General features: G+C 38.2%; 1 protein-coding gene and 1 pseudogene across 4 annotated transcripts in view; both read right to left on the reverse strand.

Moving 5' to 3' along the window:
* Nucleotides 1–24,601, reverse strand: part of DOCK4 (dedicator of cytokinesis 4) — a 482,024-nt gene that overhangs the window by 203,719 nt on the left and 253,704 nt on the right. For all 4 annotated transcript variants that reach the window (XM_068549319.1, XM_068549318.1, XM_068549321.1 and 1 more), the window contains exons 9-12: nt 24,047–24,128; nt 23,441–23,501; nt 19,550–19,682; nt 15,302–15,390 (exon numbers count right to left, since the gene is read on the reverse strand). In XM_068549319.1, the coding sequence (XP_068405420.1) occupies nt 15,302–15,390; nt 19,550–19,682; nt 23,441–23,501; nt 24,047–24,128 (365 nt within the window). The remainder of the gene's footprint in view (nt 1–15,301; nt 15,391–19,549; nt 19,683–23,440; nt 23,502–24,046; nt 24,129–24,601) is intronic.
* On the reverse strand, nt 20,915–22,594 carry LOC137768717 (ATP synthase subunit a-like; annotated as a pseudogene).

The following is a 24,601-nucleotide window of genomic DNA, read 5'->3' on the forward strand; positions in this document are numbered from 1 at the left end:
CCGCGATGAAGAGTGGCCCCCGCTTGCCGCAACTAGAGAAAGCCCTTGCACAGAAACAAAGACCCAACACAGCCATAAATAAATAAATAAATAAATAAATAAATAAACAAACCCAAAGTTTAAAAAAAAAAAGACTGTTGGAAAATGAGTCAACTGAGGAAAACCCAGAAGCATTAGGAAGAGATGAGAGTGTAGAAATGGGCCAGGTTATATGAAGAAATAAAGTGGGAGCTGTGACAGCACTCTAGGCCTACTGAAATGTGTGTTCATTATATGAAGGAGGCCACCAAGCTGCTCAAAGCTTCTCTCCAGCAGGACCAGATTACCCAAAGGACAAGTGTTCTTTAACATTTCTTTCTTTCTTTCTTTTTGTTTTTGGTTTAACAAAGGCATTTAAAATAATTCTTAAGGATCTGATCTAACAAACTAAGGACTGGAATATAAGAATGCATTTTATAGAGAATTACACAACTTTATGGATATGTTCCATGTCTCAATATATGTAAATATAGCATCAGTTTACAAAGAACAAAGTTTTCCATCGCCAGAGGTTTTCCAATTATAAGCATTCAAATGCATGGAACATATTTGTTTGTTTTTTTTTTTAAATACAGTTTGGCAGATAGCCTCAGAAGTGTTTTAGCCTAAAAAAGATGTTTGGTGGCTTACATGGTGTGACTAAGGCCATCCTCCCAGCACTGGCTTCCTCCTCGTTTTGTACAAAATCCCTATGATCTATGAACTCTGCAGCAAAGGCAAATATTATAAACACTACCAGCATCCTCACCTTCCGCATGATCATTTTAATAATGGAGTTTATCTTATTCGAACTTCTTTAAACTCCACTACCATTAAACTGTTTTCCACTAAATCTATGGCATAATTCTATATCATATATTAACACATATATGTGGAATCTAAAAAAATGGTACAGATGAACTGGTCTGCAAGGCAGAAATAGAAACACAGATGTAGAGAACAGACATATGGACACCAAGGGGGGAAAGCCGGGGCAGGGAGTGGGATGAACTGGGGGATTGAGATTGACATATATACACTAATATGTATAAAATAGATAACTAATAAGAACCTGCTGTATAGCACAGGGAACTCTACTTCACTTCGCTGTACAGTAGAAACACAACATTGTAAAACAACTATACCCAAATAAAAGAAAAATTAAAAAAAAAGACCTTTAACATTTTCATATTGAAAACCTAGACACTTATGTGATTAATGTTGCGACTGCTCAAATTTGGGGATGTATCTCCTCTTTCTGATGCACTTTAAAAGCCAATTTAAAGTTAAAAAAAAATTACTCTCCTTTCTAAAGAATCACACCTTGATTTCTGATTTTCAGCCAGTATTATTTAATTTGTGAATATGCCTATTACTGACCATTTAAACTGTTTGATGAAATAAAAATTCATATTTTAAGGCAAGACAAGAAAACTTTAAACGTAAAATTTTTCTCTGCCCTTTTGGGCTTCTGCCCTCCCCTCTAGCTTGCACTTTGCATCTGCATTATGTGTTAATAAGACCTCCCCAATGGCAGAAATAACTGTTCAACCATGAAGATCAATTTTTCTTCTTCTGGTGCCAGCCACGTAACTCCTTAGAAGATAACATTCTCTTCTCAATCCTGTAAGGCACCCAACACTCGCCTTGTGTGTGTAGATATCTTTGGTGAATTTTATGTACAGTGCCAATATATTATTTCTTTTAAAGAGAGCAATTGGTGAAGAACAAACTGGTCAGACAACCTGGGCTGAACCTAATTGAAATTCTTAGCTTAAATACTTACTAATGATCTTATTAATGTTATTAGCTATCCTACTTCTATTTTGTCTATTTCACAAGATTATTGTTTCTTGCATTACCAAATGCATGACTGAGCCTCAGATAAAATTAATGATGATCAGGAGACTTGAAACAATTGACTAAACATATAGTCCCACAAGATCAAGGATTGAAATATAGTGTAACGATAGACAGGGGAAGAAGCAACAAGAGGGAACCATGTCCTGGACCACAACAGACTAGTAAGACAGGCGGTCAAGAGGATTTTTGCTACTGTTAACAGGACCTAGACCAGGAGTGGCCCATCAACAAAATCTTCGCCTGTCCTGGGAATAAGCATTCCTAGGACTGTGGGACAAACTGGTCACAAAATGCCCCCCAAACCTTGGTTGAAATTAAGACTGAAAGGGAAAGAATTATAAAATAAAGAATGTTGCCCACCATCCTGTTCTACAATAATCAAGTCATTAGCCACTGCAGTTGCTGACCTACAGTACAGGGTGAAGATAAAGATGAGGTACTCTGTGCTCTGGGAAAACTAGCAGAACTGGCCCTCACAGAGTTAGATATTTTCAGGAGAAAACTTTATGAACCCAATTTCTTGCATCTTCCCATACTTAGAAAAGTACCATTGACTAAGATATCATTACCTCAAGAGCAACAGTAACCTTCTACCAAGATGCTTAATTGCATATACCCATTTGTCAACGGGTATATGCAATATGTATAGTGCATATACATATTGATATATATATGTGTGTATATATAGATAGATAGATAAATATGTAATATATCACTTACATAATGGCCTCCCCCTTTACCCCTTCAGAACAGTACTCAGAACTCTTTGAGAGACTGTCTCCTGGGTTATAATCCTCAGGTTGGCTCAAATAAAATTTTCCATTTCTTTTTTATTTTTATTTTTTTATTTTATTTTTTTATGATTAGGATTTTTTAACATCTTTATTGGAGTGTAATTGTTTTACATTGTTGTGTTAGTTGCAGCTGTATAATAAAGTGAATCAGCTATATGTATACATATCCCCTCCCTTTTGCATCTCCCTCCCACCCTCCCTATCCCACTGCTCTAGGTGGTCACAAAGCACCGAGATGACCTCCCTGTGCTATGCGGCTGCTTCCCACTAGCTATCTATTTTACATTTGGTAGTGTATATATGTCAATGCCACTCTCTGACTTCGTCCCAGCTTACGCTTCCCCCTCCCCGTGTCCTCAAGTCCATTCTCCACATCTGGGTCTTTATTCCTGTCCTGCCACTACGTTCTTCAGAACCACTTTTGTTTTTTTAGATTCTATATATATGTGTTAGAATACAGTATTTGTTTTTCTCTTTCTGACTTACTTCACTCTGTATGACAGACTCTAGGTCCATCCACCTCACTACAAATAATTCAATTTCGTTTCTTTTTATGGCTGAGTAATATTCCATTGTATATATGTGCCACATCTTCTTCATCCATTCATCGGTCGATGGACACTTAAGTGCTGCTATGAACATTGTGGTACATGACTCTTTTTGAATTATGGTTTTCTCAGGGTATATGCCCAGTAGTGGGATTGCTGGGTCATATGGTAGTTCTATTTTTAGTTTTTTAAGGAACCTCCATACTGTTCTCCATAGAAGCTGTATCAATTTACATTCCCACCAACAGTGCAAGAGTGTTCCCTTTTCTCCACACCCTCTCCAGTACTTACTGTTTGTAGATTTTTTGATGATGGCCATTCTGACTGGTGTGAGGTGATTCCTCATTGTAGTTTTGATTTGCATTTCTCTAATGATTAGTGATATTGAGCATCCTTTCATGTGTTTGTTGGCAATCTGTATATCTTCTTTGGAGAAATGTCTATTTAGGTCTTCTGCCCATTTTTGGATTGGGTTGTTTGTTGTTTTTGATATTGAGCTGCATGAGCTGCTAGTATATTTTGGAGATTAATCCTTTGTCAGTTGCTTTATTTGAAAATATTTCCTCCCATTCTGAGGGTTGTCTTTTCGTCTTGTTTATGGTTTCCTTTGCCATGCAAAAGCTTTTAAGTTTCGTTAGGTCCCATTTGTTTTTGTTTTTATTTCCATTACTCTAGGAGGTGGGTCAAAAAGGAGCTTGCTGTGATTTATGTCAAATAGTGTTCTGCCTATGTTTTCCTCTAAGAGTTTTATAGAGTCTGGCCTTACATTTAAGTCTTTAATCTTATTTTTGTGTACGGTGTTAGGCAGTGTTCTAATTGCATTCTTTTACATGTAGCTGTGCAGTTTTCCCAGCACCACTTTTTGAAGAGACTGTCTTTTCTCCATTGTATATCCTTGCCTCCTTTGTCATAGATTAGTTGACCACAGGTGCGTGGGTTTATCTCTGGGCTTTCTATCCTGTTCCATTGATCAATATTTCTGTTTTCTGCCAGTACCATATTGTCTTGATTACTGTAGCTTTGTAGTATATTCTGAAGTCAGGGAGCCTGATTCCTCCAGCTCCATTTTTCTTTCTCAAGATTGCTTTGGCTATTCGGAGTCTTTTTTTTCCATACAAATTGTGAAATTTTTTGTTCTAGTTCTGTGAAAAATGCCATTGGCAGTTTAATAGGGATTGCATTGAATCTGTAGATTGCTTTCGGTAGTATAGTTATTTTCACAGTGTTGATTCTTCCAATCCAAGAACATGGTATATCTCTCCATCTGTTTGTATCATCTTTAATTTCTTTCATCAGTGTCTTATAGTTTTCTGCTTATACGTCTTTTGTCTCCTTAGGTAGGTTTATTCCTAGGAATTTTATTCTTTTTGTTGCAATGGTAAATGGGAGTATTTCCTTAATTTCTCTTTCAGATTTTTCATCAATAGTGTATAGGAGTGCAAGAGATTGCTGTGCATTAATTTTGTATCCTGCTACTTTACCAAATTCACTGATTAGCTCTAGTAGTTTTCTGGTAGCATCATTAGGATTCTTTATGTACAGTATCATGTCATCTGCAAACAGTAACAGTTTTACTTCTTCTTTTCTGATTTGAATTTCTTTTATTTCTTTGTCTTCTCTGATTGCTGTGGTTAAAACTTCCAAAACTATGTTGAATAACAGTGGTGAGAGTGGGCAACCTTGTCCTGTTCCTGATCTTAGTGGAAATGGTTTCAGTTTTTCACCATGATGTTGGCTGTGGGTTTGTCATATATGGCCTTTATTATGTTGAGGTAAGTTCCCTCTATGCCTATTTTCTGGAGGGTTTTTATCATAAATGGGTGTTGTATTTTGTCAAAAGCTTTTTCTGCATCTAATGAGATGATCATATGGTTTTTATCCTTCAATTTGTCAATATTGTGTATCACAGGGACTGGTTTGCATATGTTGAAGAATTCTTGCATTCCTGGGATAAACCCCACTTGATCATGGTGTATGATCCTTTAAATGTGCTGCTGGATTCCGTTTGCTAGTATTTGTTGAGGTTTTTTGAATCTATGTTCAACAGTGATATTGGTCTGTAGTATTCTTTTTTTGTGGCTTCTTTGTCTGGTTTTGGTATCAGGGTGATGTTGGCCTCGGAGAATGAGTTTGGGAGTGTTCCTCCCTCTGCTATATTTTGGAAGAGTTTGAGAAGGATAGGTGTTAGCTCTTCTCTGAATGTGTGATAGAATTCGCCTGTGAAGCCATCTGGTCCTGGGCTTTTGTTTGTTGGAATATTTTTAATCACAGTCTCAATTTCAGTGCTTGTGATTGGTCTGTTTATATTTTCTGTTTCTTCCTGGTTCAGTCTCAGAAGGCTGTGCTTTTGTAAGAATTTGTCTGTTTCTTCCAGGTTTTCCATTTTATTGGCATATAGTTGCTTGTAGTAATCTCTCATGATCCTTTGTATTTCTGCAGTTTCATTTTTTACTTCTCCTTTTTTACTTCTAATTCTGTTGATTTGAGTCTTCTCCCTTTTTTTCCTGATGAGTCTGGCTAATGGTTTATCAATTTTGTTTATCTTCTCAAAGAATCATCTTTTAGTTTCATTGATCTTTCCTGTCATTTCCTTCATTTCAGTTTCATTTATTTCTGATCTGATCCTTATGATTTCTTTCCTTCTGCTAACTTTGAGGGGTTTTTTGTTCTTCTTTCTCTAATTGCTTCAGGTGTAAGTTTAGGTTATTTATTTGAGATTTTTCTTGTTTCTTGAGGTAGGACTGTATTGCTATAAACTTCCCTCTTTGAACTGCTTTTGCTGCATGCCATAGGTTTTGGGCCATCGTGTTTTCATTGTCAGTTGTTTCTAGGTATTTTCTGATTTCCTGTTTGATTTCTTCAGTGATCTCTTGGTTATGTAGGAGCATATTGTTTAGCCTCCATGTGTTTGTATTTTTTACAGATCTTTTCCTGTAATTGATATCTAGTTTCACAGCATTGTGGTTGGAAAAGATACTTGATACAATTTCAAGTTTATTGAATTTACCAAGGCTTGATTTGTGGCCCAATACATGATCTATCCTGGAGAATATTCCATGAGCACTTGAGAATAAAGTGTATTCTGTGGTTTTTGGATGGAATGTCCTATAAATATCAATTAAGTCCATCTTGTTTAATGTATCATTTAAAGCTTGTGTCTCCTTATTTATTTTCATTTTGGTTAATCTGTCCATTGGTTAAAGTGGGGGCTTAAAGTCCCCTACTATGATTGTGTTACTGTCGATTCCCCTTTTATGGCTGTTAGCATTTGCATGTATTGAGGTGCACCTATGTTGGGTGCATAAATATTTACAATTGTTATATCTTCTTGGATTGATCTCTTGATCATTATGTAGTGTCCTTCTTTGTCTCTTGTAATAGTCTTTATTTTAAAGTCTATTTTGTCTGATATGAGAATTGCTACTGCAGCTTTCTTTTGATTTCCATTTGCATGGAATATCTTCTCCCATCCCCTCACTTTCAGTCTGTATGTGTCCCTAGGTCTGAAGTGGGTCTCTTGTAGACAGCATATGTACGGGTCTTGTTTTTGTATCCATTCAGCCAGTCTATGTCTTTTGGTTGGAGCATTTAATCCATTTACATTTAAGGTAATTATCAATATGTATGTTCCTATTATCATTTTCTTAATTGTTTTGGGTTTGTTATTGTAGGTCTTTTCCTCCTCTTGTGTTTCCTGCCTAGAGAAGTTCCTTTAGCATTTGTTGTACAGCTGGTTTGGTGGTGCTGAATTCTCTTAGCTTTTGCCTGTCTGTAAAGGTTTTCATTTCTCCGTCAAATCTGAATGAGATCTTTGCTGGGTAGAGTAATCTTGGTTGTAGGTTTTTCCCTTTCATCACTTTAAATATGTCCTGCCACTCCCTTCTGGCTTGCAGAGTTCCTGCTGAAAGGTCAGCTGTTAACCTTATGGGGATTCCCTTGTATGTTTTTTGTTGCTTTTCCCTTGCTGCTTTTAATATTTTTTCTTTGTATTTAATTTTTTATAGTTTGATTAATATGTGTCTTGGCGAGTTTCTCCTTGGATTTATCCTGTATGGGACTCTCTGCACTTCCTGGACTTGATTATTTCCTTTCCCATATTAGGGGAGTTTTCAACTATAATCTCTTCAAATATTTTCTCAGTCCCTTCCTTTTTCTCTTCTTCTTCTGGGACCCCTATAATTTGAATGTTGGTGCATTTAATGTTGTCCCAGAGTTCTCTGAGACTGTCCTCAATTCTTTTCATTCTTTTTTCTGTATTCTGCTCTGTGGTAGTTATTTCCACTATTTTATCTTCCAGGTCACTTATCCGTTCTTCTGCCTCAGTTATTCTGCTATTGATTCCTTCTAGAGAATTTTTAATTTCATTTATTGTGTTGTTCATCATTGTTTGCTTGCTCTTTAGTTCTTCTAGGTCCTTGTTAAATGTTTCTTGTATTGTCTCCATTCTATTTCTGAGATTCTGAATCATCTTTACTATCATTACTCTGAATTCTTTTTCAGGTAGACTGCCTATTTCCTCTTCATTTGTTTGGTCTGGTGGGTTTTTACCTTGCTCCTTCATCTGCTGCGTATTTCTCTGTCTTCTCATTTTGCTTAACTTACTGTGTTTGGGGTCTCCTTTTCGCAGGCTGCAGGTTCATAGTTCCTGTTGTTTTTTGGTGTCTGCCCTCAATGGGTAAGTTTCGCTCAGTGGGTTGTGTAGGCTTCCTGGTGGAGGGGACTGGTGCCTGTGTTCTGGTGGATGAGGCTGGATCTTGTCTTTCTGGTGGGCAGGACCACGTCCAGTGGTGTGTTTTGGGGTGTCTATGAACTTATTATGATTTTAGGCAGTCTTTCTGCTAATGGGTGGGGTTGTATTCCTGTCTTGCTAGTTGTTTGGCATGGGGTGTCCAGCACTGGAGCTTGCTGGATGTTGAGTGGGGCTGGGTCTTAGTGTTGAGACCGAGATCTCTGGGAGAGCTCTCACTGATTGATATTACGTGGGGCCGGGAGGTCTCTGGTGTCCGCTGTCCTGAACTTGGCTCTCCCACCTCAGAGGCCCCGGCCTGACACCCGGCTGGAGCACCAAGACCCTGTCCGCCACACAGCCAGGTATGTGGGGAGTTTCTTGCCTTTTGGGAAGTCTGAGGTCTTCTGCCAGCATTCAGTAGGTGTTCTGTAGGAGCTGTTCCACATGTAGATGTATTTTTGATATATTTGTGTGGAGGTAGGTGATCTCCATGTCTTACTCCTCTGCCATCTTGAAGGTCCTCTCCATTTCTTTTTTAGATTGACAGTTTTTTCGTTGACACACTTAACTCTTAAAGGATGCAATTTTGACAACATGGAGGATTAATCAAAGGGTCTAACTACAGGCTTAACCTTCCGAAGATCATGTCCTCGAGATCTTTGAACAGGTAACCCTATCCACTGGGATGCCTACTTTCTAACATGTAAAAGGTATGGTAAGTATGAGCAAATGATCTTGTGATTTTAACTGCTGGTCTACAGATCTGCTATTTCAAAGTTTTGGCAAGGCTTTTATGTTTTCTTTAAAGAATTGGTTAGCCTATGGCTAACAGTTATTGAGAAAATATGACTGAAGTAATACATAGTAAGTCATGGAATGTCAAACTAAGGAACATAAGAAACATCTGAAGTTGTTTACTTTCATCAAGTCTCAACCAGAAAAGAAATTTATTGACCAGAAATGAGAGATGAAGAGGGACCACTGGCATATAGTGAAAGCTGGATGAGACCATTCAGTGAGAATTACCATTTCTTTTTTAACAAAGGAGAATTTTCACCTTAAAGTTTCCATCTTTATTTCGGATTTGGGATATCAACATTTCAGTGGCATACACTGAGGATTATGTCAAGGTTAAAAAGGTTGTTTGTTTGTTTGCTTTCTACTGTACCTATTATTACTTACTTGCAATTTTTTCAGGACATGAAGCATATAGTAAACCACTGATTCTTTTAATTTACTGAAATACTTGCTATAAACTGCAAGTTTTTTCTACGCAGCAAATCTTCCAAACAGTATTGCTAGTGGTTATATCTAAATTAGCAAAATATATGTAATTTAGAGAATAAAATTAGGTTCTAATCACTACTTCCATTAGCTTATAATTTGGGTTTGAATTTGCGTGTTTTTTTTTTAAAGTACTGCATGCAGCTTTACAGATATCTTAAAGCATTTTTTCATATCATATCTTGACCTATATCTTTTTTGTTCACTGTCATTAAAAGAGAATGGTTTAAAGGAAATTAAAAAGGTGTGACAACTGCATGCAACACAGCTTGAGTTTCCTTTGTTATAAAGGACATTGAGAAAATTGCCAAAATCTGAATGAGATCTACAGATTAGATAAGAGTGTTATATCAATGTTACCTTCCTGATTTTGATCACTGTACTGTGGTTATGTTGCCATGCCATGGAGTAAGCAGGGGTAGAGAGGAATGATTCCTGCAATTTGTTCTCAAACAGTTCAAGTGGGGAAAAAATGTATATGAGTGTGGTATATATGTATGTACAAGTATATATATGTATATGTGTCTGTATGTGTAGGTATATACATATATATATAAACATCAGGGGCATTAATGCAACCCTTAAGAATTATACCAATTCAGTAATATTAAATTACTATATAAAGAGTCTATATAATATACACACATATATAATTATACACACATATATACATATATATATAAAGCATGTGTGTGTGTGTGCACAGAAAGAGAAAGAGAGAGAAGGATAAGCAACTATAGTAAAATGTTAACCTTTGAGAAATTAGGAATTCTTTGTACTATTCTTGCAACTTTTCTGAAAGTAAAATTAATTGAAAATTAAAATCTCTAAAAGAATAAAAAAGAGAGCATGGTTTAATAATTACGAAATTCCAAAAGTGAGCAAAAAGACCACACACTATACGTCTAGCCAATAGGTGGTGCCAATAAGTACCAGTTTTCTTTAAACAATATTAGAAAGCAAAGTTTCTGAAGGCGGTGTTCAAAAATCAGGAGCATTGGACTTCCCTAGTCGCACAGTGGTTAAGAATCCACTTGCCAATGCAGAGAACACGGGTTCGAGCCCTGGTCTGGGAAGATCCCACATGCCGCGGAGCAACTAAGCCCGTGTGCAACTACTGAGCCGGCGCTCTAGAGCCCGCGAGCCACAACTACTGAGCCCACACGCCACAACTACTGAAGGCCGTGAGCCTAGAGCCTGTGCTCTACAACAAGAGAAGCCACCGCAATGAGAAGCCCATGCACTGCAACCAAGAGTAGCCCACACTCACCGCAACTAGAGAAAGTCTGTGCTCAGCAACAAAGACCCAACACAGCCAAAAATAAATAAATGAATAAATAAATTTACTAAAAAGAAAATCAGGAGCATTGACACAATCTTTAAGAATTACACCAGTTCAATACTGTTGAATTAAACGACCACCTGACTATGTGAAGCCTCCTTTCACCTCAGCTAAATAAAGAACACTGTTCACTTCCTCCACAGAGTTAAACTGCCCTCCTTGTATGTGTGGGCTCCTTATCTAGGTAACTCCTTTTAACCTTCCGTGGGGGTTAAAATGTACAGTCTCGGCAGGAATGAAACCACAACACTCATGTTGCTAAGGCAAAAAGCAGATTGTAGAAATTGACCTGATTAGCAAATATGATTTCTGCTAGTTGTAAGTTACATGTGCAAACTACAGGAAATAGGATTTCATAAACACACAGATAATATGAAAAGATTCTGAATTTTCTCTTAGTACATACTGAACAGGAGCCAAGGATTTTTAAACAATTTTTTCAAGTTGCAGAACTGAATATGTCTCAGTAAATCATACCGGCTCAGTCTTATTTCACATTCCTAGAATTTGATTGCTAACGTCTATCAGAGGTGATGTTTACAATAACAATTTGCTGGACAAACCTAAACCAGGCTCATTTTAATGACTATTTTTAGAATTTCAAACTCTCACAATATGATTTTTGGATTTTAAAATTCCCACAGAGTACAACTTTGGAAACTTCGAATTACCGAACGTAACTAAATCTAACCATACAGATATGTTAATTCAATTATATTTTTATCTTTAAAAATTAAACGAATCACTTGAAATTTTCTCCCAGTTTCTAAACCCAATAAAGATAGTGGTTAATGTACCTTTGCTACATAAGTCTTAGGTTAGAGGGAAAAAACCCAGTTATCTAGACAAATCCTTTTATCTATTAAAAAGACAAGATTACAACTCCAAGAGATAGGAGGACATCAATGAAGCATAAAAGGCCTGGAAATTAGGTGGTAGAATTTGATTCTAAAACTAATTTCAAAGTTGTTATGTTTTTCTTTTTTTAGTACAATGACCAAGGAACAGCAGGAGGAAAGCAGGGAAAAAACAATACTTTGTTGAGTGAACTCAATTCTCTTGAAAATTCTCTTTGACTGCACTGCTTCCATTTAATCGACTACTCCATGGTCCAAGGAGAAAAAGTCAACATATCTTACCACTGTGATAGTTTAAACATCAGGCACCCCAATTTCCAACTTCAATTTTGCATACCCTTGCTTCCCCCTTAAGTAAGCCATCAGATGCCTCCCTTTCAATAATAAAGCCGAGCAGCTCCTAAAACCCTATCTGCTGTTTTTATAACTGCCTTCCCTCAAGACAGGTGACAACAGAAAAATGACCCACCAAGACTGAAGAGTGGAAACTTAAATGGAAAGAGTAAAGGGCTAATTTATTAATTTTTAAAAGTTTCTTTTGAGCTTTCTCTCTCTGGAGCAGTATTTTGGAGTGATGAAGCTTAGGGCTGGGTTTGCCTTGCCTTGAGAGAGCTAGAAGGGACCAGGAGGAGACCAAAGGAATAGAAGGCAGGTAGATGCTGGCTGCATGCAGCTGGCTGGAACTCAGGCTTGAAAGGAGGAGGATGGAGAGGGGTGGGTCTTAAGGACAGGAGAGCAGACGGGGCTTTGCAGTAAAAGCCAAGTATAAAGGGTATACATTTGGCTGCCGAGAAATCTAAGCATCAAACGGTAGGCAGCAAAATGGAGGACTGATTCTGCCAAATGGAGAGGAAACCTGGTAGACAGGGCTCTACAGTCTAACGGTTTCTTTTACTCTTTCCAAAGATGCAACAAATAGTTTTTCATTTCAGTACAATGGCTGCAAACCCAACAGGTAACACCCAGGGAATAACATGGCTTGGATCTCACTTTCTGGTAGCCTCACACAGGATTCCAAGAAGAATAAGTGGTCAGTTGGTCAATAAAAGTGACAAAGCACGTGGAACATATGGAGCATGTCTAAGCACTCGGAGAACTTCCCAAGGAAATAGAATGTGCTGCCCTTCCTTCCTGGAGTTGATCTATGTAATCAGAAGGAAGACCTGGGAAGAGATGTTAGCAGTCAACTGAGCACAGATTAGATGTTAGAAACAAAGAGTAGGAAGGGTCAGTTCAATGACTCAACCTATCAATAACCCAGCTGCATTATTCTCAAAGTCTCCATTTAGAAGATCAAATCAGGATCCATTCTGAGAAGATGAAACAAGGTGACTTGACTAAAGAGGAAGGGGTAGAATATTCTAGATGATTACTCCAAAGTGGATAAAAAATAATAATAGTTAACATTGAATAGACACTTAATATGTATCAAGTGCTGTGCTACATGCTTTGCATATGTTTTCTCTTTTAATCCTTCCACTAACCCTTAGAGGAAGACACTACTATTATCCCAGTAAAACTTGATTCAAACTTAGGACATCCCACTTCCAGAGGCAAAGCTCTTGGGGCTATACTCTCTAAGACATGACTCCCATCTGTAAGTAGAGAGAAATTTATGCTTTGGCTTGACTGGTATCCTGATCTCATAGGATACAGGGTCAGTTATGTTAAAGGAATCTATATGGACGTATAAATCAAAGCCCATCATTGAGTACTTCACCATGATTCAAGAGGCAACTGGGTATCACCTCAGTCTGGACAATGATATATTCAAATGACCCAATAACAGAAGGATTTTAAGGCATATCGGAAAGAGGAAAGGCTTGGGAGTTGACAAGGAGTTTGGAAAGAAGTATATTGGAGCAGGCCAACACACCCTGCTTAGTCAAGACTGAATCAATGATGGTAAGGAGGGAAGGGAATATATGGGAAAAGTCAGAAGGTCAGGGTTAGTTTTATGTTTATTTATTCACATAGGAGGCAGATGCAAGCAAATTAAGAGTAATGGGACTCTTGGGGAGAAAGAAAAAGATATACAATGGTTATAGACTTCTCCACCCAAAGTTAGTGGGCAGAAGGAAAGGAGCAAGGCATAATGAATGTGTGTGAGGCATCAAAAGAACTCAAAAAGCAAATTCTTTAAATCAAGTCTAGAGCAGCACTGCCTAACAGAACTATGATATGAGCCACCTATGAAATTAAACATTTTCTAGTAGCCACATTAAAAAGTAGAAAGAAACAAAATTAACCTCAGTAATATATTTTATTTAAACCAATATATCCACAATGTTATCTCTGAACATATAACCAACATAAAAATTATTAAGGGGATGTTTTATATTCATTTTATATGTATCAAGTCTTCAAAATCGAGTATGTATTTTACGATTACTGCACGCCTCAATCCCAGTGCTGTACTAGCCTGTCTAATGCTCAATAGCCACAGGTGCCTGGTGCCTATCAAAGTGGACAGCACAGGTACAGAATACAGTTCATGATATAGTTCACGGTATCAAGAAACACCAAAAGGTCTGAACAAAACTAATGGATTTGGCTAGAAGTTTGCCAATGAATTTGGCAAGGTAAGTTTTTAAAAAGCAGCAGCCCTACCATCTTATTGAAGGTACGTTTAAAATAAATCATTTGGTCCCTACACAGTAAGCACTACTCTAATTCTTTCACAGAAAAAGTGAAGACAAGTGTACATAGCAGTTTCTGAAGTATTCGTATTATTTCATGTTATAGTCACTACTAAAATCTCCTGGTCCTTCAGAGACTCCTCTGCCTTCAACAGTAAGTGCAAGTCTTTTGTTTATTTAGTGGTAGATGTAGGACTTCGTGTGAATCAAAGAAAAGCCAAGTTACCTCCCCAGCTCTTGGGAGAGGGAAGAAAAAACTGACCTCACCATTCACTGCGGCCTGAAGCGCTGCCACGGGTGAGCTGTGGATACTTATGGCTCTCATGGGACCGAACCACAAAGTTTCTGTCTGCAGTTACTTTTTCTTTGTGGGTTGTTTTGGCCTGGCAAGATGTGCACAGGTCTGAAAAAAAGGTGGTCTAAATTTAAATTCAGGTTCTTCTAATTGCCAGGCAAGTGGGACTATCACACAAATATCTATATTCAGGGGACTTTAAAAATCAGCCACAAAAAGCAATGCATTCAGTTCAAATACCAGCTAATTTGATTTGAGGTTTCTTTATGTAATTAAAGCACACAACTGCATAGTTTATTTTGTTTCAACATGGGTTTGAAGGTGGGATAGGGAGCAAACAATATTCATCAAGTTTTTGTCTACTGATCAAACTTTAAGACATCACTCTATATACTATATAATCTAGATATGCTATATAATACAATCTATAGTATATTACTAGTATAAGACTACGTGACACATAATGTATTATATATAACTTATAATGCTATATTACATTTCAGTTCCTGCTGGACAGGCATGCATACGTTTTTCTATACATAAAACTGCAGCTATAGGCAGTGAAGCATGTTTTCCCTGGACCCTACTGACAAAAATTCCTGTTTATCAAACCCATTCCACACAACAGTCATGAAACCAGGCATATTTGTCCTTTGGTTTTTAGCAGTCAGTAACAACTTGGAGGTCCCAAGACTTGGTACTATAGAACAAATTCAGATACTCTACCTTGATTCAAACCAGAACAGAATATATTTCTTAGAGTTACAGCTACAAGCCTATCGTAGAAAAAGGAGACATACCAGAATGCTGACTAAGCATTTTTAGGGAGTAGAGAAAAAAACAAAGGGCTGATCGTTTCCTTCTTCAGAGACAAATAAAAGAAAGCACCTGAAATGAAAAGTGTAGGGACTCAGCCAGACCTATTTACTCACCTGCGTTGGAGCCAGTCAAATTATAACGCGCATTCAACTTCTTGATGATGTTCTCGTGGATTTGGTACCACTCACTCTCTGTATTACACCTATGAAAACATGAACACTCTGCTAAGTTTTGATGATGCATGAGATGACCTTACTAGCACACCTGCCCTTTTTGTTATACCCACTATAATGTACTTCCTTAAACCTCCTTGGAGATCTCAACAACCCACTGCAAGTGACTGTCAGTTTTGGCATAGTTGCCTCAAGATGAGCAGGAATGACCATATCCAGTAATGCATGACGAACTACTTCATGCCAGAAGTGGCTGGGATGAAGAATGCAGATTATGAGAGCTTCCCATCCCCCCAGTCTCAGAGAACAATGCATACACTGGAAGGAAGTACAGACTAAGAGTCTGACTCCCTGGATTCGAATCCTCACTATTAACTGAGTTAATGTTCTTATGTTATATGTTCTTTGGGGAGTTATTTACTCTCTCTGTGCCTTGATTTGTTCATCTGTGAAATGGGGGTAAAACACTAGAACACTAAACAAGCTTGGGCTTAGGATAATGCCTGGCGTATAGTAAATGCTCAAAAAATGTTAATTCTCATTAGCGAGTCTCCACCTATTATATCATGACCAAGTTGGCTAGCATCAAAATGCAACTAATCAAGCAAAATGCAATTGAGGTTAACACAACTGGCAGTGGCAAAAGGCTGGCAGGATTGACCGAAGGGTAATTAAGGTAACCCTTCCAGATTTTCCACTTCTAGGCCAAAAGGCATCTCTCCATCTTCTCACTCTGACAACCATCTGTACCTTGGTCTTTCAGCTCTTGTCAGTCACTGACTCATGCTATCTTTGTATACATGGTACGTTCACCTAGGAGACACTGAAGGTTCCTGAGGATTGAATCTAGGACTGGTAGATATCTGTGTTCCCCTGAGTACTTTGAACACTGTGGGTGCTTAAAAAAATACCAGCTGCATGAATGACTGGATGGATCTCCCTCTGACTGGTAACTCCTGATGGTTCGTAAATACCTGGGTCTGCTATCTCCTTACTGCTGGGCCTCCCCCAGTTAGGCTAGGGAAAGCCTCCCTTATCTGGACGTGCTTGTGAATTCACTACTATCTCTTATTAGCCACAAAGGCTCCCTCCCAAGAGTCCTGAATACCAAAGATTCTATACACTATCAATCAAAATGTTCCAGAGTATAGAGTCCTTTTCCTCGCAATCTTGTCTATAGCCAATAATTCAAAATTTGTTTACATATTTATTTATTTCATCACTATAGGCTTTTCCAGAATGAACAGGATGGGGGCTGTTTTTGAACCAGTTAACAGTAGGGTGCCAAACAGACCACTGACTCTTAGAAGCCTGGAAAATTAAGATGGAATGAAACCATTCCACCTGTCCAGCTGTAAGATACAAAATTGCCATTTAGTACATTCTGTCCCCAGTTTTCTTAGTTCAACTCAGTTGGGAAGGGAGAAAGATGGTTTGCTTCTTTTTTTAAAAAAAAAAATTAATTAATTAATTATTATTATTTTTTGGCTGTGTTGGGTCTTCGTTTCTGTGTGAGGGCTTTCTCTAGTTGCGGCGAGCGGGGGCCATTGTTCATAGCGGTGTGCGGGCCTCTCACTATCGCGGCCTCTCTTGTTGCGGAGCACAGACTCCAGACGCGCAGGCTCAGTAGTCGTGGCTCACGGGCCTAGTTGCTCCACGGCATGTGGGATCTTCCCAGACCAGGGCTCGAACCCATGTCCCCTGCATTGGCAGGCAGATTCTCAACCACTGCGCCACCAGGGAAGCCCCCGGTTTGCTTCTTATTAGATAGATAAGTCATGACTTCAGAGGTCATGCTTTTAACCTACAAAACTCCTAATAAAATAAAAGCTCCTAAAGTATGTGACTGAAATATCTTCCGGGCTCCGATGAGGTATTTGTTATTGTTCTCCGTTTTGAGTCCTAGATGGGCTAGGGATTCGGTCACCTTAACAAATAGAAATTTCTCCCAATTTGTTTCTAACAGGCACTTCCCTAAAATGTTTCACTATATTCATAGTTTCTTCTTAATCTACAATGACTGTTTTGACTGCCTAGCATCCTTCCTGGAACAGATTTGTAATTTGCTGAACTGGAATTTTTACGGGATCTCTCTTGCAGCAAGAACAACCCTAAACCTTATTTGATACTTATGAAAAAACAGACAATAACAGCCACAAAGAGCAGTACAATTTATTTTTATGGGAGTGAGTGTCTACCACAGAACTGGAATTTATGTGTCTTCCTTTGCTGGCTGCATAATCAAAGGGGATGCATGGAACTTCGGGTCCCTCAGTTTTCCCAGTAGCGAGATAACTCTAACACTTGCTACCCACACCTGGAAAGATCACTCTAAGAAACATTGAGACTGTGCTTGTAAGGAATTTTAGTTTCCTTGAAAAGCAATGCCACCTAACAGCATCATTGTCACGTCACTAGACAGTGGTGTGAAATAACACCAGGAAACATACAACCTCGTAACATGAGAGCTCAGGTTCTGAGTCAGACAGTCCTGACTTCACATCTGGTTCCTGTTCTGATTAGCCAGATGACTTTGGGTGTTATTTAGCCTCTCTCTTCCCTTATATGGAAACGGAGCCAACAGCAACTGCTTCATGGATTTGTCATGAGGATAAAGTGACATGACACATGCAAAGTGCTTAACACGGTTCCTTGCATGTAGTTAGCACAAAGTAAATGGTGGCTATTATCATTAGTATTATTGCAATTAAATTACGCTTTACGAACACCAGTAGAGTTTAGAAAGGGGATTATCATGGATTTAAGCCCGACCATATGATAAAAAGAGTAGCGTGCTTTACTACCCACTAGTTTCACCAGAAGTTTTCAAGTTTAAAATCAAGGTCACAGATTTTATTGCTCTTAAAAGAGATAAAGAGAGTTTCCAGTCCTAAACCACAGGCTGTAAGCAAATCTCTGTCAACTAATTAGCAAATGTGTGGCACGGGTCCCAGGGGCACTGGGTAGAGGATGGATAAATCCATGAAACCCTGCAGCTGTGGTCAAAAAGCAATTTGAAGTATATGTCCCACAGGCAGTGCGCCACGTGCGTTCCCGCCACATATGGAAAAACTATTGGCACATGTTGGATACATCGACTCAACAGCCAGAACAGAAAGCTAAAGCAAGCTCACTCACAGAGGAGGTCAGCAGTGTGGTCCTCAAATCGGGAATGTGGAAAGCAGATCCCCCATCCTTCAACCCCCCATGGGTCTGCTCTGAGGATGTCACTGTGTGTCAACTCTCAATTTTCAGTCCTGTGGGGAGGTGCTCAGGGTGGGGTGATCCAAAACCATGTGCATTTTTAAAAACTTAGGATTTGGAATACATTAAATGATTTTCTTAGTGGAGTGTTTGAGCTGAACTGTGTCTGCTCCCACCGACCCTCAAAAGATGATGTAAGTCCTAACCCACATTCTGAGGACCTTATTTGGAAATAGGGTCTTCACACAGTTAATAAAGTTAAAATTAGGTCGTTAGGGTGGGCCCTAACCCAATATAACTGTGTCCTTATAAAAAGGGTAAATTTGGACACCGAAACAGACGCACAAGCAGGGAGAGAGCCATGTGATGATGAAGGCAGAGATCAGGTGATGCATCTACAAGTCACCGGAAACTAGGAGAGAGAGGCAGGGAACAGATTTCCCCCTCACAGCCCTCAGAAGGAATCAGTGTAGTCAACACCTTGATCCAGGATCTGTGGCTTCCATTACCGTGAGACAATAAATTCCTGTGGTTTAAGCCTCACTGTTTATGGTGCTTTGTTAGGGCAGCCCTAGCAAACTAATAATACACGGAGTAAGAGGGAAATCACCTGACCTGAACTTCCTTTTCCTAATTCTAATTAATTTATATTAAAAACGATTTCCATTTTCCAAGGACAAATGAACTCTCTGAGGGTAAAGACATGTTAGGCTTTAAATTCACGGGAGGTACTCTATGCAGTAGATGGTCCACCCAACTGATAAACTGTCTGTATTTTCTGGTTCTTGATTTCATAATTCCTCTGACAGGCAAATGTAGATTTGTGGGCTCACTTGTAGTGAACCTACAGATTACTGAGTTTTTGAGGAATGAACGCAACCCATCCCTGGCTCTTCCATTACCCGTGAAAAGCAGGATTCGCCACGTAGGGTCCCCATGTACCTCTGCGCCCACCCCAGCCCCCAGAGCATGCAAGCTTCTTACATGTACACTTTCAGGATGAGGTCATCTTTTGTCTCTCCTGTCAGCAGGTCAGCAATGCTAAGAACCGCACAGCCAAAGGGTCGCCGGTACTGAACACTACAGGCATTCTTTTTTTCTCCTGCCCCCATCCGACCTGTTCAATTAAAAAGCACATATGGCCCAAGGAGCCATTTGATTAATCCACCTTAAATAGAGACACATATAGTTATAAAATAGGCCATATGAAATGTAACTGGGTGATGGAAAAGACACAGCTTTGGGGCAACTGAAGATGTTGCTTCGGCTCTGGACTCTCCCCTCCAACCACCTAGCATGCCCAAGGTCACGCAGCGTGAACTCTGGCCATCAGCTGTTATCTATAAAACATGAAGATGGGAGCTGAGCCTATGTCTGGGTACCTTCCCCCAAGCATTCATGAAGGCATCCCGGGAGGCTCACATCAAAAAAGGCAGTAGTGGTGCCTATCTCATTTTCTACTTTTTAAAACTGCCATATTTAAAAACCATTTCAAATATTTCACCTTTGAAAGGAAGCAGTTTGAGATTCCCTGAAGGTATAGCGAGTAAGCACAGGTGATCAAATGAGCACGCTCTTTCCTGACTCCGTACCCAGGCTGAAATCTCCAGGGATGGTTTTTACTCTGACACAGTTTCAGCTTGTTTAAATTGTTAGACATTTTTAAATGTGTGGTTGAGATACTGTTTTAATTTATCATTGCATTTAATTACCAATGGGTTATTTTGAAGACTGAAAGCAAAAAGCACACTGGAGCTGTAATATAGCAAGTTAATGTGAGGAAAAATAATGAAAAAAGTCTGTAAGTCTGTTTCCAGATGCTTGGTAACGGATCCATAAGCTGTTTCCATCTGAGTGAAATTCTCCTACAGCACATCTGCATGACTCTAGCACTCCCCAAATCCAATGTTAAATAGAAAAATAAATAAATAAATAAAGGAATGGCAACATCCAATTTGGCTTTCATTCTTCAGTAATAAAGGAGAATTGCCTCTGCAGTATATCATCTTCAGAGAAATGCTTATAAATAAAAGCTGCAATACCACTTAAGGTGATAAAAAGCACAGAAGATACCAGTAAAAAGAGGACCTCTGAAATAATGGATTTTTCCCTATCGAAGTCCCTTTTGAACGACTGATGTGTGATAGCCTTGAAACATACTTTCTTGGATGATGTCTTGTCATCATTGATATATTATTAATATACTGGTTAACAGGCCTAAGGATAATACGAATGATGAGCTAAAATGGATTCATATACTAGACCGGATACTATAAGAAGAGCCTAGAGGGCTCTTCTGAGGTCAGGAGCTGGCGTTTACTACGTGGCATGCATGCTTTTGGTGGGTCATTAGGTATTACCATGTAGGTAAAGGCTTACTAATAGGGTTAATACGTAAACTTGACTACTGTGAATTTAAGAATAGTAAGTAAAATAAGAATAATAAATGTAATGAAGGTTGTAGTAGAACTAACGATTATTAGGGCTAGCGTTGCTCCTCCAATTAAATGAGTTAGTAGGTGCCCGGCTGTAATATTAGCTGTTAGTCATACAGCTAGAGCTATTGGTTGGATGAATATGCTGAGAGCTCCGATAATTACTAATATACCAATAAGAGGGATGGGTGTTCCTGGCGGTAGAAAATAGGTTAGAGATGCTTTTGTTTTATGGTGAAAGCCAGGAATGACTGTTCGTGTTCAGACAGGGATAGCCATTCCTAAATTTATTGAAAGGCGTGGTGGGTGTAAATGAATGGTGGTGAAAGACCAACTAAGTTTGTTGAGCTGAGAAGTAAATGATGTAAGTATTAATGTTCAAGTCTGTCCTTCAGAGTTATGAATGGCCATTGTTTTGATGTAAGTTGAACTAATCACTGCTGAATAGAAATCATACAGTTGTTATTCACGAATCCGGCGTGGGGAAACTATTTATTTCTCTTTGTTTCCTCCTCTTCTTTCCAATCAAAGATCAGGGCTTAAATTCTGAGGCAGGTGCTATTACTTCCTGCTCTCTGCAGCCAGTGAGGGTCAGCGTGCCCTTTTCCCATTAAACAGTACGAGGAATACTCTAGAAAAAGTAAGAAGTATCTGTCCCTGATGGACAAGAATCTTCCACTCCTTAATTTCACTGCAGCAGACTAAGTCTTAATCTTTCTTAAGAGTTTCTTACCTTCAATCTTATGGAGTGATCATCAGACAAGTTTTTGTAGTAATGACAATAAAGAATTAATTTGACCAAAGCTCAGGGAAGGAGGGTAGATAATTTCTAATTCAACATTCATTCTGATGACTTAATGATCATAAAAATCTTAGTAAAAAATACAACCACTAATCAAATGCCAGGTATTTGAAAGGCAGCTCTGTGATGGGTAATACTGTGAAGTGGTTTCCTCAGCTGTATCCTGGGAGTGAAGGACAGAGGTGCCCAGGCCATGGGCAAGCAGGGCATGTAGTCACTCTACCGTGTGTGTTTCTACCACCAAAAACCTATAGATACGTTTTAAAAAGTTCTGAAAGCTAAAGTGGTTTACTTTTTTTCTCAACGCTATAGAAGATTATACACAAATTTTAGCAATGTTTACACGAAGATATCCAAAACCACATTTTACATTAACAATTGCTATTATAAATTTCAATAAATTTTAAAAAAACACAAAGAATTACATAAACTGCACCCCTGCCATCCTGGGAACAGAGGCTTTATTTCATAAATACACAGCAACACGCATTACAACTTTTCCAACGTTTTAAAAGATTCTTTCCAATTTCCACCCCACCCCATACTCATCTATAAAAAGAAAACTAAAACAAAACCAAAAACCATTTACTTTTTTATTTATTTCTATTGTCCCTCAAATATAAAAACAGGATAAAATGAAATGGGTTTTCAGAACAGATTTTTATGAGAAAAAATACTTAGAAAATCTATGTTGAAATGACATGTTTTATAGTCTCTCTCAATGCACAATGTGGTTATCATGTGCATAAAATAAAAAACTATAAAAATAAAGATCACTGTGCAGGACCGCATGGTGAGATATCACTATCTTGCAGAAGTATCCCCAGCAAGTCATGCAGCACAGTTAATGAGGAAGTGGGAACCAATTGCCAGTATCGGCTGGTTAGCTGTAATAGAAAAATGATGTAGGCTACACCATGTAGTTCCTCTGCCATAAAATGCCTGCTTTTAGACGCCTTATATGTGTAAAAACTAGTGACCACATTTTGGCTCTGATGTGCAAGTTCACTGTAGAACACTCAAAGTGTGTTCTGCAAGATGTTAATAAACGTTACATCATATAAATGTTTCCACAGTTAAATCAAATTTGGAGAAAGCAAGGGTCAACAAAGTTAGAGAAGCATTTTTATATTTCTCTGTAGGACTTCTCAGACCCTTTAATAAGCTGATGAAATTATACAAGTGAAAAATATACACAAAGTTTTCAGTATTTCATAACCCTTATAGCACTTTCTGTAATAATGCTCTGCAGCCTTCTGCACTTTGGAAAATGCCAATTGGTTCCATAAACTTGTAGGAAATCCAGCTCCTAGAAGTTTAATTTATGCTGTTAACAGAAATTAGAATTAAAAAAAAACAAATACCATGTGTTTGAATCAAATATGTTTAGAGAGCCCAATAAAACAAAATGAAACACAACAAACTAACTAATGACTTACACGGAAAGAGAACAAAATCTATTTATGGTGATGTGAAAGTCTGGGGAGACCAGGGAACAATTCCCAAATTCTGTACTTACTGGATTCAAATGTGGCCTTGACTTCTTTCTGATCTAGACATCACATAAATTACAACTACATAGAGACCTCTCAGTAATTCTCCCTGTCGTGCTCCTGTCACACCAAGTATCATACCTACCGATTCGGATGATGTGCACGGTAATGTAGATGTCCCTTCTTAGCTCACTGCTACCCAAATCCTACCAAAAAACAAAGTCTGGTCATTTTAGAACTCATAATTTATGCAGAAGCATTTAAAAGGCATACATAGCACATAATCTTCACAAATAACAGAAGAAAGACAAAGATAAACATAGACATTCTTAATGGAATTTCTGTAGCAGAAGCATGAAGTTCAAATCCTGTTCTAAAATACCACTACAATCAACTTTACCGTAAGCCTATGATGTCAAATAAGACTTAAAAGGAAAGCCCATTCTTATTTCAGCCTCTCACTCACTCATTCTTTAAACACTTATTAAGTACATACTAAATACCACCTGCCATACTGAGCCCTATCACCATTGGGCTTTGGCCATAGTGTGACAGGCTCTAATACACACTAAGGGACAAAGGTGTGACTGTGAATGCTGGTATTCAGATTTTGGGGCACTACTGTAATTTATGTGTTATTTACAAAGTTTAAGCAAATCTACTATGTTCTCTCACAATAACTTATTTCTCTTAAATAAGATAAAGTACTTAAGAAAGAATCTGCCACCTGGATAAAACAAGATCCACTTACCACAAAGAGAGAGCACTGTCGTTCTGGTTTATCTGGGGCTTTGGGAAGCCCATTTCTATTCAGCCTCAAGAAAAATCTCTCACTACAAGAGAAAAGAAGTTTAATATTTTGAAAATTATTTAATATGTAAGGACTCATTACTTTTCTAGCTGCTCTTCATCTTAAGAGTTAAACTCAAAACTTACTAAGTCTTTCATTTGACATCAAAACTGCGGATATAATTTAGGAGAGAACCCAAGACAATAAACATTTGCTTCACTTCTGACAAAACTGGCAAAGAGGCAAGTGCAAAAGCAGAAAACATAAATATATATGCAAGCAAAAAATTAACTTTGAAAAGAATAAGCTTCTATATCAGTGATATCATTATTTTAAAAAGTAGAAAAAAGTACACTAAAAGAAAACACGTGACAATGTGTTTTGTGTGTTTGTACCTAAGATTTTTTATCATGTTTTGTGTCATAGTATTTAATAAACATCATACAAGGACACCATTCTGAGTGGTAGCCATTCATTAGAAGGCTTAATATTTTATGCTTTTATAAACCTATAATC

This window comes from Eschrichtius robustus, chromosome 8 (assembly GCF_028021215.1).
Source record: "Eschrichtius robustus isolate mEscRob2 chromosome 8, mEscRob2.pri, whole genome shotgun sequence".
NCBI lineage: Eukaryota > Metazoa > Chordata > Mammalia > Artiodactyla > Eschrichtiidae > Eschrichtius > Eschrichtius robustus.